We start from the raw sequence: 14,967 nt of genomic DNA, 5'->3' as shown, positions 1-14,967 counted from the left end.
CCTAAAGATTTAGGATTTTTCCTAAATCTTTAGGATTTTTTTAGACTTGTAGAGTACGCGCAAGGCGCTGCAAGCTCGGTGTGTGAAGATGGACTACAGTATACAAGTAAAAGTTTCCATGTAGTTTCTATACTTTAGCCTCTATCTGTTGCGTTGTGAAGTTCGATGTTTTGATATTCATTTATGGTTTTAGTTCTATCCTCTAAGGATTTTTGCTTAGATTATGGGATTTTAGTGTCATTTCGTGTCAATGGCTGAGTAATAGAAAACATTATGAGATGATGATGATGCGTCGGAGTAGTGGAAACTAGTCTGGGTACTGGCCAGGAGCTGTATCGTCGGCAGTTAATTGAATTTATGATATGGTACCCAACTTGTACCAAACTGCCTCCGTGGCCAAACGATTACCATGCTGGACTACCAAGCAAAGGTCCCAGGTTCTATTCCCGGGCCGGGAGAAATATTTGTATGGCCTACATTTATTTATCTCGTGAGTTTTGGTGTAATTTGTGGTTGTCTATGTGTGTGTCTATGGCACCCGCGATACAGTTGTTGTTGTTGTTGTATGTTGAGTGTGTGCGTGTGTGCGTGCATTAAACTGACTTTTTCCATGCGCCTACTTCAGGTGGCCTTTGAGCCGTCCTGGACCATTTTGAGAAGGCTCCTAATCTACTACACGTCGCAATACCTTAGTGTTTAGTACACTTGTAATGAAGTTGACGACCAGCACCCTTATTACTTTCGCCGCCCCCTTTTTTTTCTTTTTTCTTTTTTTTTGACGGCGGGGAAATCTTTATGGATACCCCTGAGCCCAGGGAGACTCAGGGGTTATGTGGGGGCTCTCCCTCCAGACTGGAGGGCCTACCCCACTAAAACCCCCCCGGGTTTCCCTCTCGCCGGTTGAGTCGGCGCCGTGGGATCAGTGAACATTCACCACGACGCCGCCCGGCCGCCCTAGCTTACGCCAGGGCTCCCGCGCCAACGGAGGGGCGAGTCGGTTGTCCTCTGACCCGCCCCCCAGACGAGTGAGGCCGTGCAATGCAGGCTCCGGAGTCTCTGTCCAGAGCCCGCTGGTCTCAATAGGGGATCAGGCGAGCAGCGAACTGCCTTCGCCTCCTCCCCGTACGTCTGCGCCGGAGCGGGTGCGCGTCCGGCGCGTCATCGCGCACCCTCTCCGCGGCCTCCTTTTGCGACATAACCTCTGCGCAAAAGGAGGCCGCCGCCTCCCAGGACTCCTCGCTATCGAGCATGGCGGCAACCACGCTCGGCAGCGAGAGGTCCTGCCCTACAGTCCCCGTCAGAGTGCGGCGCTGCTCATCCCACCGGCTACACACCTCTAGGGTGTGCTGCGCGGTGTCATCCGCAGCGTCGCACTCGTGATACGACGGGGACGGTTCCCTCCTCGCCACCTTGTGCAGGTAGTGACCGAAGCAACCGTGCCCGGTCAGCACCTGCACAAGGTGGTACGACAGTGGCCCGTGGGACCGGTTTACTAGGACACTTTACTCTACTAGGACAGGGCGGATCGCCTCTATGGTACGAGCGCCATAGGGGGGATCCGCCAAGCCCTCTTTCCACCGGTCCCGCATGCACTAAAAACTACTACTAACCTAACCTACCCTAACCTAACTATGTACTTGTAAAGCATAATATTTATACAACTACAGGCCCTTTTGAGGCAAGTTCCTTTTCTACCATTATACAATTAAAGTAAGAATGGTTTGGGTGTGGCGCCTGCGGCGGCATCGGCCGTAGTCCCGCCGGGCCGTGGTACTGGCGGTGCGGAGGTCCCCAATCTCCGCAGTCCACCAGTACACACTCTTTTTGCCCGGGGTCCATCTGACCCTGGGCATGGCCCGCTCACGTGTTGGCATGGCCCCGGTTGAAGACGACCAGCCCTAAGACTGCCAATCCTCCAACTCTGGCCCCCTGGCATTGGTGACCGGAGAACCCCACGCCGCGCTCTTGGCGTTGAAGTCCCCCAACACCAACACCGGCGTCGGAGCTGCCCTCCTCAACGCCCTCTCTAGGGTCTCCAGGAATGCCTGGAATTGGGCCAGGGAGCGGTTTGGAGAGAAGTACACCCCAATTAGGATGACTTCTCCCCACCTCGCCGCCACGAACCCTGACCCGCGTTCCTTCACCACTAGAGGGGGGGAGTTTCCGGCAGTCGACGCCACTATGGCCACCGTCTCCTCCCGATCCCCCGCCCAATTCTCCCGCGGGGGGACAAAGTGTGGCTCCGCCACAGCAGCCACCGCAACCCCCCACTGCGCCATGGCCTGGACCAATAGGTCCTGTGCTCTGGCGCAGTGGTTGAGGTTGCCCTGCAGTATAATATGGTGGCGTGCTACTTTCGCCGCCCCTAGGAACTGCAATCTTTTGCAAGGAGCTCGCAATTACCGCTGTGCCACTATATAACTTATCAAAGTCAAATAACCATTTATTACATAGGTAAATTTTTACCTTAAAAACGTCATTTTTTAAGCTACTGCTCGTTCACTACGCTGACCTCCCTGAGAAGAACAAGCAAGAAACTCAAGGCATTTCTGTTTTCAAATAAACTTAAATGCTATGGAATACATTTTGAATCATATTTGTATTGAATTTAGACCCACGTTGTCTTTCCATACATCTTTATCTAACACGTAGTCTACAATTTTGTAATATAACTTTTCAATTAAAATACTTTTAATGTAAGTTTTAAACTTAGGAAATAGTAATCTTAATATATGCTCCGGAATCTTATTGCAAAAACGCATACATTTCCAGTGGTACCATGAGTTTGGACTTAGTTCTAAGGTTACTATTATCATGGACCAATTATGGATATCTTCTTTCTTAACGAAATTATGTATATTTTTACGGGCATACAAAATATTGGAGTAAATGTACTGTAATGCCACAGTCATGATACCAGTCTCCTTAAACTTTTTTCTGAGAGAAATCCGAGAACCTAAACGGTACACAGAACAGTCAAAGAGAAACGGCAATTCTAGGACCCGGGCCCCTTATTCCTTCCAAATAGTCGTCGTTGAAATTGCTACAATACTTGATTCTATTCCATTACAGCCTACGTACTTACTTGACATTGTTTATGTCATGTTCGAATCATTAGCTCAATTAATGACGCCCACTACACATCGCAGAACTAGGTAATTTTCAGCCGCAATTAATATTTTAAGTGCTATAAGTATATTATGCTTTAAGTAATTAATAGATTCAGGCGTTACTTTGCTGAAGTCCATGTTAATAAAAATGGAAGTAAATGAACCTTCACTGGGTTCGCGGAGTAGCAAATTAATTTACTTCCATTTTTATATTATGCTTTATTGAACGACATGTAACTATTTTTAACAATTGTAGCTACACGCTTTAGATTTTATTTAGCGGTTATATAATCGAGAGCTGTCACTAAATCTTCAAAACCCAACTGACGTACAATACACGTCTCATCAGTTTTGATAATCCACTTATACCTGCTGAAGAAAGATGTACATAAAATAAGTACATGATACCTTTTTTCTTCTTTTCTAGTTGACAGCCGAAACCTAAAAGAGTCTCTGGAGCGGGCGGAATGGAGCCTTGGTGTGGAGCTGTGGTGCAGCGAAGGCGCTCAGTCGAACACTCTTACGCCCGTTTCCTGTCGTGTGCTGAAGCTCCACTTCCAGCCAGCACAGGGTCTGCACTACCACTTGCCTGTGCTCTTCGATTACTTCCACCTTTCGGCCGTCTCCATCACCATCCACACTAGCTTGGTTGCTTTACATCAACCATACATAAAGTAAGTTTCATATACTTCTGTTTTTGCATGAACCTTCTTACCTATATAACATAAGTTAATATGCTTAAGAGTCTATACAACCTCAAATGGCTTTGGTTACTTCCGCATAACAGTGAAAGTGCAGAATCAATCACTTTAGAAAAAATATATAGTAAAATTGAGAATGTACACTGATTACTATACGGTGTGAAAACACGAGTCCTAAAAATTATCACGACAGAAAAAAATACAAAGTTACTTCGAAATTTTACAAGAAAACGTTGTATTCAATAGGTACTTTACATATACCAATGATATTTTTTTTATATCAACTGAATTAAATATACGATATACAATTTTCAAATAACTTTAATTTTGTTTGTAAAAAATAAATTCTGAAATAAAGCCAGAGGTACCCGCCGCTCGACTCGATTTAAATGAACCATATTAGTATGGGATAAAATTGAATTCGAGCTGAAGTAGTATAGACTCTTAAGTAATTTACGTCTATATACTTATTATGATGCCCAATTCGCACAAGAACCTTATTTTATGCTACTTTCCATGTCTGTCAAGGAAAAGCATAATGCACTACGTGCAAAGTTGGTAAGTACGCAAATAAAAATCTCAAAGGTTTTTCGACCTTCTAATTGTAATTAATAAAAACGAACTAATAAATACACATAAAGAAACGGATATTATCCAAAACGATTTAATATTTTCAGCACCCCGCGCTCTAGCAAGCAGTGGGGCAAGCTGATGAAGAGCGCAGGGTCAAACTTCAACGCTTCCGCCAGCTTTGAGAACTTGCTATTCGGTTCTGCTGGCAAATGCGCTGGTGGCAACTCTAGCAAGATTGCACATGCTAGGTAAATATGATTGACTTATACAATGGACTAGAAGTATGAGTAACAATTTTCAAATAACATTATTTTTCCTATAGACAAGTCCATGCGGAAATTTGTGGAATACTGCTAGGCTCCTTGGAGGGCCTACAGAACGCACTAGCGATCTGTGGAACTACCGGCGTGATTTTGACTCCTGAGGATTCCTCGGTCAATTCCGTTATCGGCGAAGTAGCTCAACGAATAAAGGACCTTAGTAATGGAGGCAAGGTAAGAAAAATAAGAATCGGAACCTATGCTTCAGTGTTTTGCATTTTTATAAATTGTTCTATGAACATGTAGAATAGAAATTTGTAACATAACAACCATTTCAAGTTTAATCTCTTGTTGGTTTGTATCAGAAGTCTGAAGCTGGTGAGGAAGAAGAATGGGCGATGGGAGCAGCTCATGACATTGCGCGATTATGCGCAGAAGTGACGCTACGCTGGCGTGCCTTCCTTCACCACACTTCTGATCGGCCTCATGTTCACCATGCTTTAGCGGCTAGGCATCATGCGCTAAGGTACATTTTCTGTGCAAAATTGACTTAAATTTTCATTGCAAAACAGGAACTAAATTCAAAATGGTGTTAACCGTTCTGTAAAACGTTCTCGACGTTTCAAAGTCTACCATCCTCCAACCATATCAAAGACACAAACGGTTAAGAAACTATAGTCGCTGCCTGTTTAAATTTTCAGAATTCAACGCTTCTCTGAATGCTTCTTCGTACTAGACAATCCACGTCATTCATTAGCTGGATGCTATGACAGCAACTACCAGTCGTACCAGAGCGTGGGTGAGCTGGCGCGACGATCACGTTATCTTGCGTTGTTACCGCCGCTTCCCGTGCATTGCATTGCGATGGATGGTGACCCACATATCATGCCAATCATCTTTGAAGACAGGTGAGAACTTAAAGATCTTCGAAGACAGGTTAGAGCATAAACACAAGCGTTTTTTTTTTTTGGAACCCGCATGCATACAGCTGATACTTACTAAATATCCATGGATTTAGTCAACAGTGGTAATTGATATTGAACGTGGTCTTTACTTAACTTGATGGAAATGAATATGGAAACTTCTCAATAATTTATTTGATAACAAAGATATTATTTTGATACATAACAAGATACTCGGGAGAATAAATAAAACTATCAAATTTGACGTTTCAGGTATCAAGACGCGGCGGAATTTGCTAGACGCCGGTCATTACTGAGTTCTGGTGCTAGTAAATCTGGTAGTGGTAAGTGACCAGTATTTTATGTAAATATTATTAGACACCAAATACTTCGACTTCACCTATAGGTTTATATATTTCTTTCTTTTCAGATCCTTTTTTGTGTTCGGAACCCCTTGGAGACGACTGTGCCTGTAGCATAAGCTCGATTATGGATTCGAGAAGACCCTCTTCTGAAGCATCTAGAATAACGTTAACTTTACCAATGACAATTATGGACGTGCTAGAGCCACAATTCAATGCGCCCAAGTCTTCTACTAACGTAGTACAAGCAACACTTACACTAGCGCCGCAGAAATCAGCTCGTGGATCGCCAAAAAGATCTCTAGTCAAACAAAATGCAGTCGAAATGAGTAAACCACATAACAAGCAATTAGAACTTTCAGGCAGAAATAGGTACATCGTACAAAATAACCAAATAAGTGAAATACAACTTCCTCCCAACAGCGCTTTTGCTTCATGCTCCATACAGCAAGGGCAACAATTGTCAAGGTATTCTGCTTCGACGCTCTTAGACATCAATGCAGCAAAGAGTAACACAATGTCAAGAGCTGGAAAAGTTAAAAACGATCTAAACGAAATTTTTCGACAAAAACATGAGATCACCAGTGGTGTCAGTACACTTCCAGCGAGACACAGCAAGTCTTTGGATCAATTAAGAGTTTCACAAAATATAGCACCTGTAAATAATGCGCAAACAATAGCAAACAACGTCAGAAATAATTCTAATACATCTGTAAGCTACAATCCACCTTCAAAACCACATGTATCTCAACAAATAAAACCCACAACTCTTCCCCGAAGTGTTACCACTACTGCTTATCCCACGAGTACGACAACAAGATGCGGAAATAAAGGGGAAGATTACAGAAGAAACATTAATGAATTCAGAGAAAAATACAAAAACCCCTGCAATATGAATTATAACCACCATGGATTGAATAATGATGTGTTTCATAGTGTAGGATATAATTACGACGGAGTTATGAAAACTAATCCAAATCAAGTGTATGGTTATACTTTCGGAAATCAGGGTAATTTGCAGGTGAACAATATTATTCGCAATCCATTAGAATTTCAAAGAGGTTACAACAATGTAAATTTACCCCGTCCTATGTTACCTCCGCGTAATTCATACCCACCTGTTAGTGGAAAAAACCAAGGGACTGATCAAAATAACTTAATTTCTAATAAGCATGTTCACAGATCAAACTCTACACATGTATTTCATCAAAATATGGAAAGCCAGCAGCAAATCGATATAGAGGCAGCACGCAATCAATTGCGCCACGAACTCAACTATTATCTCCAGAAAGGTGACTGGAGTTACGATTTTAATACTGGTAGCTTAATCCAAAATTATCAGAAAAAATCAAGTAAAAGTAGTGATGATAGTGGATTTGTAATGACGCTAGATAGGAGTAGTGACTGTACTTCAAAGTCTACGTACTCTAAAACGCCTCCTTCAACCCCACACTCTACATTGCCCTCAGTAAGACACAAGAAGAGCCGATCCAAAGAATCAAAGATAAATAGTAATAGTAAAGATCACAATAAAATAAATTCAAGCAGAGATTCTCTAAACAGTCATCATTCAATAAGATCCAGAGATATCAAATCTGAACGACACATTTCAAAATCGGAAAGAGGAACACCAAAATCTGATAAAACTACTCCCAAGTCAGGAGCGATCACTCCAAAATCAGGAATAGCTACTCCGAAATCAGGCAGAGCTACACCTAAATCTGGAGCAACCACGCCAAAAAGTGGACGTTCTAGCGGAAAACCCGAAAAACGTACAAAACACAAACCTTCCGAAAAAATGACGCAACTGATGTCAGAAGCTGCTTCCTCTTCAAGTAATGAAAGTATACCTTTTGAACTCAGAAGATTAGAAACATCTGCCAGTGTCCCTTACAGCCTTGATCAAGGCCCAGAGTTACTACGACACTGCAGAAGTGCTGCATCTGTATTAGACGAACCAAATTTAAATAATACTTTCGGTTCGGAGTCGCTACCAAATTTAGCACCGCCCCCAGCATTCGAATCGCCGCCTCTCGATATAGGAGACAAGGATTTTAAAATTCTTCCTCCAGAAAATTTCCTCACAAAAGAAGAAAAAAGAAGTAAAAGTAGCTCAACGTCAAGTTTAAGTGAGCAAAGCGGATGGGTATCCAGTGGACGTAGTTCAGGGCCATCTACCCCTGATAATGCTAGTTGTCAATTAAATCAAAATTTCCCTCCTCCTAGCAATACAACCTCATCAAAAGTTCAAAGTAAAAAGTATGACGATCCAGCCGATGAGCATGAAAACACGGAAGGTGAAACAATTAATGATTTCAAAAGAACTGTACTTAATGGAGAGCAGTTACGTGAAAGACTACTAAAATTAGCTGTCAAGGTCTCTCAAAATAATACTGAAGAGAAAATAGAGTGCTGTGATAAAGAAGTATGTGAGGAATGTACTATTTGCAGTGACTCTATATGTACAGATAGTCAATGCGAATACAATAAACTCATGCATAGCAGTGGCATTGACGCTGGATGTAATTCAGATACCTGTACAGCGAGCTGTTATCAGCAGTGCGAGGCTAATTCAGCAAAGCTTAGTCAAAGGCATAATTCTTTCAGTGCCGGTCAAGGAAAGTCCTATACTTCTAATGCCAAAGTATCTAGTGAAGGTATGGTTAAAAAATCTCAAACAATAGCTGATAATCTTCATCCTTACATACGCAAAGAAATCCCTACCAAAAGTCAGATTCCCATTAAATCAAATACTATGGCCAAAATTGTATTAAAAGATAGAATCCAGTACACTGAAAAACTAATAGCAGCAGAAATAAGAAATCTATCAACAGATCATTCGTGTAAAACTCGCGTACCCGGTAAAAATGTTGTGGCAGGACCAGTGGCTGCAATCCAAAAATATCACGGTAAAGCCAAATCAGAGATAGATTTGGCTCATTTCATTGGCGACAATGATTACGAACATCTGCCACCACCACAGCAGTTTAGAGATGCCCCACCACCACCTGACCAGTTCAAAGTAAGACTTAATTTTCAATTTGGAAACAAAATTGTTAGTACTTTAAGTAGGGCTCATTTCCATCACTACTACTCGTTTCAGGACCCTCCTACAAAGTCACCTAAACTGAGCAGGCAAAGCAGCAAATCATCTACACCTTCAAAAACCCCAAGGAAGCAACCTGTCCAACCAGCAAGTCTGCAGTTAGACAATCCCATGTATCACGTCTGCGAAGGTAATATTTCCCATTTCATTGTTTTGATTATTATTAACCCTGAACACCTTCTGAGCTTTGCCAATAACAACACTAATCCCCCGGCTTGGCTTTTCATCAGGTGTAATGGAGAGGCGAAAAATGAGGCCTCAAAAATCTATAAATTCAACTACACCATCTACAGCCAGTACCCTGAACAAAAGTCAGAGTACTGGAGAATTGGCTAATAGAAATGAAAATGGAAGTATAAAAGGTAAGGTAACAAAAACACGATTAGTACCTATATTACAATTTTTTGTCCGTACTAACCAATTACGATGATGACTCATTTCTTGATGGCTGGCTTCCGTGCACTCGCTGCCATATCTTTTTATTTCTGTCACTACGCAATACTACGCAAAAAGAAAAATTCTTTCGATAATTCAAATTTGTATAAATCAATGCTTCGTTAAATTTATCTTTTAGCGTTAAAACTATACGATATTAATACTCAGATTTTTTTGTTATTCCTAGGACGTGAGAGTGATCTCGTAAGCATCTTTGGGTTGGCTGAATCTGAGCGACTCTTCTTAAAATGTAGAGACGAATTTAGACAGAGTGTGAAATATCCCGGAGCTATTTACTCGGACTTTCCTCCCGTGGAAAACTCTTTGCCGTACTTCCACATTAGCGACGAATATAGGATGTTTAACCCTGAAGGTAAGGTCAAAGTACAATAATTAAAGTTAATACAAACTGATGAAAACACTTCCACTGAATTGATTTCTTAATACATTGCTTATTCTTTATAGGTTTACATCTGATAATCTGTGTCCATGGCCTAGATGGTAACGCAGCGGATCTTCGCCTTGTAAAGACTTACCTGGAGTTAGGATTGCCAGGAGCTAGATTAGATTTCCTAATGTCGGAAAGGAATCAAGGAGATACTTTCTCTGATTTCGATACTATGACTGACAGGTAAATTACTGGACCATTAATAATCACTCTACATCAAATGCAAGTTTTTAATATAAATATTTTTGCTGAATCTGTTTTTATATTTCTCAGACTCGTGCAAGAAATCGTGACTCATATTCAGAATTCAAGTGAACCTGCGAGGATTAGCTTTGTGGGTCATTCTCTAGGGACTATTATAATCCGGTCAGCGTTAACGCGGCCACAAATTAAACCGTTCTTGGGCAAAATGCACACTTTTTTGTCTTTGAGTGGCCCGCATCTTGGTACTTTATACAATCCTAGTGGATTAGTTAATGCAGGTACGTTGTACGATATCTTACCTTACTCCTATAGGTGAAAATGAGGTCCTAGATCTTCAAACCAACAATAAAACATTTACAATTACGTTGTAATTCCCAGGAATGTGGTTCATGCAAAAATGGAAGAAATCTGGATCTCTCCTGCAGCTATCCTTGCGTGATGCATCAGACCCACGCCGGTCGTTCTTGTACCGACTGAGCGAACGAAATCAACTCCATCAGTTCAAACACATACTGCTGTGTGGTTCTGGACAAGATCGATATGTGCCCCTGCATTCAGCGAGACTGGAGTTGTGCAAAACTGCTGCTAAGGACATGTCCCTATTGGGTCAGGCTTACAAAGAAATGGTGAGCACAATACCTTCATTCTCCGTAGCATAAAAACCACTACAACTAACGCTCAATTTGCGATAAGATATTCACGACGGTTCCTGATTACGTCATAAAAATACAAAACTGAATACATCGCTGACTTTATACTCTAACACAGTATTGTAGAATATTATTATTTTGAGCTTACAACGATGAGTAGATCAAGCAAAATTTTACCGTGAACAAAGCACACAACTCTTACGGCAAAAAATATACGTAGGTAAGAAAATGGGTGCTTTACTCACGGTAAAGTTCACATGCTCTGCGCTCTCGCTACGCTACACTCGACGATAGTCTAGTAAAATTCGAAATAGAATCTTTTAAAACAAAACATTGCTTGGCAACCAATGATGACATATGAAAAGAACGCTTTTTTAAATACTCATTGTTTAGACTTGCTGCACGCCTAATTATAATTATTTAAATAGACAATTATTATTGGGTTTTGTAAAATTAATATTTACCTAGTCAATTTTATAAAGTACCTATTGATACATACGATTGAAATTGTGGTAAGTGTGAAATAGTCTGAGGTGAAAACCCTAGAAATCATATGTATTTGTTTGTTGGCATTTATTCTATATCGAACTTGGCTACAGTACAGATGCATTCAAAATCGTAGTATTCTGCAATAGATGTTATATAAAAGGCAGCGAAATAGGTATCAATGGTGTCAATTCGTCTCATTTAAGATTTATTTACTATTATGATCTTCAGAGACTTTTCCAAATATTTTTTTTACAAAAGGATATCTAAGAGCGGTTACAGACTGCGACTATCACAGCGATGCAAACGAGACGCCGCGCGCCGTAGCGATGCAGTCACTAATCGTCTACCTTTACACACACGCTCGACTTTAAGCAACGATGCAAACGCGATGCAAATGCGATACAAGCGCGAGGCACTGTTTAAATTAATTAACTAATTCATTAATTTAATGTATTTATTAATTACACTTTTAAATTTACAATTAACAAAATAAAATAATGTGCATAAACCTATACAGATTTTTCATACTTAATTATTCTATATAAGCGACTACCGATGTAGTCGCGCGTTTGCATCGATGCAATCGACTGTAAATCGCAAGTGTAGCGATGCAATCGCGCGTTTCACGAGCGCGCGTTTGGTTGAACCGTCTGATACTCACGCTGTTATAGGTACGTATATATGCACGAGGTGTCATAAATCGAAAAAAAATAATTGTAATTTTTATAATAATTTATTAACAATAAGAGATAACTAATAAAGATTTCCATGTGGCTATGTATTTTTAGATGTCTTTAATTAATAATCAACAATGTATTCGCATCCGGATAAACAATTTATACATAAAACAATGTGGGAAATACGAGCATAGACATGATCAACTTTACCTAAATAGTAAAGTCAAATAATTTATCTAAAATATTATTATATTTCGATGTCTAATTACATCCGCACACATAATAATTTACGTGCACCACTATATAAGTATATGCATACAATTTACATAAAATATTTTAACGCACGATCCCACAAACTATTAAAACCATGTTGCTCTGCGCAAGTACCTACATTCATTGCGCAACTGTGTGGTTGGTAAAACTGTAATTAGGATGAGTTGCATTCCATGTGCTGTATGTGTTTGAAACCACGCTTATTCAACCAATGTCTCCTGAATACCGTAACTTACAGTTCTCGAACGCCTAGTGGGTGAATTTGGACTACAGATGATGATTATTTTGTACTACATAGCTAATATCATCTTTCAGGTTCACAACATGGTGTCTCCCCTTGCCGCCCGAGCGTCTACCGTGTCTGTGGTCCGGTACGAGGTGCAGCACGCTCTTCCGCACACAGCCAGCGCACTCGTGGGTCGCGCGGCCCACATCGCCGCATTAGACTCTGATCTCTTCATAGAAAAGTTCCTCCTTGTTTCTGCCCTCAAATATTTCCGATAAAACAACTTTTGCACGTAAATTAATTGCTAAGAATTTAAATTGACAGTTCTGAAAGTGATTTGTCTTGCTATGTTATTTATAAGCATGTTAAAAACGTTACAAAGCATTTTTAGCATTTAAGTGAAGAAAAATAACGTTTTTTTTCTTTGGTCTGTTTTGACTACAGTTTATGAAATGTGCAATGGCCTCCAAAAATAAATTTGCTGCTTACCTATCGAGTTCTTAGGTTTTCGCGATTGTTACAAATAGGAAATTAAACTATTTTTATGGATCTCCATCGCGTGTAAAAGGTATAACGTGACCATGGTTTCTTTGAAAAATAAATATACACAGGCGATTGAGATCCGAAAAATAGTTGCAGTCCCTATAAGTTTTCTACGTTAGGCCCTTTAGATTGTTTCATAATTAAAAGTAAACCCCTTGTTTAGCGGTGATATAAGCTCGAGGAATGTGAAACCATATAACGGTATACAGTGTGATAAACATTTAGTCCTACAAACTTACGTAGTGTGATTAATCATGAAATGGGGATGTTTAAAATATAAGTAGGTAACGTTAAGAAGGATCTTTACACCAAATAATTAAGACTACAAATAGAAAATGTAGTTATTATAGATGTTAGTTATTTGTAAAATTGTATTGTGGTGTAAGTACATGGACGGTATTAAAGTTGGTAATTCACATAATGTTTCTATACTCACATTTGATGTTTTCTATTCGGTTTGCTTGTTATAGAAATGTTAGGTATCTATCTTTGTCACTAACTTTGAATTACTTACACAATAGTGTAAATTTGGATATTGTATAATCGTTGTCAGAAACTGATAGTAAATGGTACTCACTTAGGCTGAGATTTGAAAAACGAACATTAAGTTCGAGTAAGCAAAAATGGCGAGCTAAGCAAGTCTTTCGTATTTACTAAACGAACTTTGCTTAAGTTGAGTAAACTCAGAGTTTAATTTAATTTTATGCTTAAATTTAGACACAGTTCGTTTCGTCAACACGAACTTTATTAGCTCGTCACTTTTGCTTAATCGAACTCAAAGTTCGTTTTTCAAAACTCAGTCTTAGATATTACGGTACCTACTAATATACAAAGGTACAGCAATTCGGGGCAAGGGTCGGGCAAGTATAATGTATGGACCGCCCGAATTAGAGGGTTACGAAACTTACATTCGGTGGAATCACATGCGCTCGAATTACCATCTACAGATACGCGGTCGGCTGCACTTCTTGGTTAACGAACGACAACAAATGGTTGTTATATTTTTTTATTATAATGTTACCGAAAGTACTGCCTATTTAATAATAAGAAGGGCAAGAGGACACACCCGGGCTGAATGAGTTATTCCACCTTTTTCATAACAACAATAATCGACCTATGGCACAGTGTTTTTAAAAACCTAAATTTTGTAGCATTTCCTTTTTCTTCCAGATTCATACAGTTTGAACTAATAGAAACTCGAGAGTAGAACACCGGTGTGACAAATATGTATAATTTGAGAGAATGCAATTTTTTTATTGGAGTAAGTAATGCAATTAAAATAATTTTCGTCCGAATATTTAAACATTAAAAAAAAACATAATTTATAAGACCTATTTAAATATTATTGGCCATAAAACCATAAATAACACACATTTTATAGTGATCAGCAACGACATAAGTTTATTCTTTACGAAATTATTTGATTTTGTTTTTTCCGTTATTGCAAGATTTCCAAGATTTTTACACCAGCAGCGGTACTTTAGCTGTCTTCTACATACCCTAAAATTATCATCAACTAATTCTGAGGTTTATAAAATACTGCGTATGGCTAATACACTTTATATTTTTAAAATAGAGTCAATCTAACTACGCCTAAGACATTAACACGTTCCAATATCTTACAAGGAAAATTGCTAACTCTTGCCCCGAATGCACCTACAGATTATTATGGTTTCGTAATCTGTTGATTTAGCATTTATTTGTATCGATAAATGTTCTTATTAATTCACAGCGCCTATATACTTAATTGACAAAAGAGTCAACAAATATTCACGCCAGGTTTTCTTTAAATACCCTCAGTTACAAGAGCAATGTAGATGGACAAAATTGAACATATAATTTATAAATTAAAATAACTAAGCGTTCGTCACGTCAACGATTTGTTGTGAATGTTTATGTTCCTTAATGGTTCGGCTCCATTTGTCAACATGCACCAGGATCACGTCTCTGCTAAACGTGTATTTTATATGGAATATAAACCACAGAAACCAAATAAACGACATGTTTA

General features: G+C 39.7%; 1 protein-coding gene across 1 annotated transcript in view; it reads left to right on the top strand.

The window, feature by feature from the left end:
- Window positions 1–13,504, top strand: part of LOC113228074 (protein FAM135A) — a 43,615-nt gene extending 30,111 nt beyond the window's left edge. The window contains exons 3-17 of the mRNA XM_026461214.1: window positions 3,538–3,784; window positions 4,340–4,369; window positions 4,489–4,632; window positions 4,707–4,878; window positions 5,010–5,170; window positions 5,346–5,552; window positions 5,820–5,890; window positions 5,977–8,930; window positions 9,012–9,144; window positions 9,245–9,376; window positions 9,637–9,822; window positions 9,915–10,080; window positions 10,171–10,379; window positions 10,480–10,727; window positions 12,506–13,504. Of these exons, the coding sequence (XP_026316999.1) occupies window positions 3,538–3,784; window positions 4,340–4,369; window positions 4,489–4,632; window positions 4,707–4,878; window positions 5,010–5,170; window positions 5,346–5,552; window positions 5,820–5,890; window positions 5,977–8,930; window positions 9,012–9,144; window positions 9,245–9,376; window positions 9,637–9,822; window positions 9,915–10,080; window positions 10,171–10,379; window positions 10,480–10,727; window positions 12,506–12,694 (5,249 nt within the window). The 3' untranslated portion in view covers window positions 12,695–13,504. The remainder of the gene's footprint in view (window positions 1–3,537; window positions 3,785–4,339; window positions 4,370–4,488; window positions 4,633–4,706; window positions 4,879–5,009; window positions 5,171–5,345; window positions 5,553–5,819; window positions 5,891–5,976; window positions 8,931–9,011; window positions 9,145–9,244; window positions 9,377–9,636; window positions 9,823–9,914; window positions 10,081–10,170; window positions 10,380–10,479; window positions 10,728–12,505) is intronic.
- The last annotated feature ends 1,463 nt before the right edge of the window (window positions 13,505–14,967 follow it).

The sequence above is a fragment of the Hyposmocoma kahamanoa genome, unplaced genomic scaffold (assembly GCF_003589595.1).
Source record: "Hyposmocoma kahamanoa isolate Upper Pololo Valley unplaced genomic scaffold, ASM358959v1 220, whole genome shotgun sequence".
Classification (NCBI taxonomy): Eukaryota; Metazoa; Arthropoda; class Insecta; order Lepidoptera; family Cosmopterigidae; genus Hyposmocoma; species Hyposmocoma kahamanoa.
Note: the sequence above shows the minus strand (reverse complement) of the source record. Positions and strands in the feature narration are given on the sequence as shown.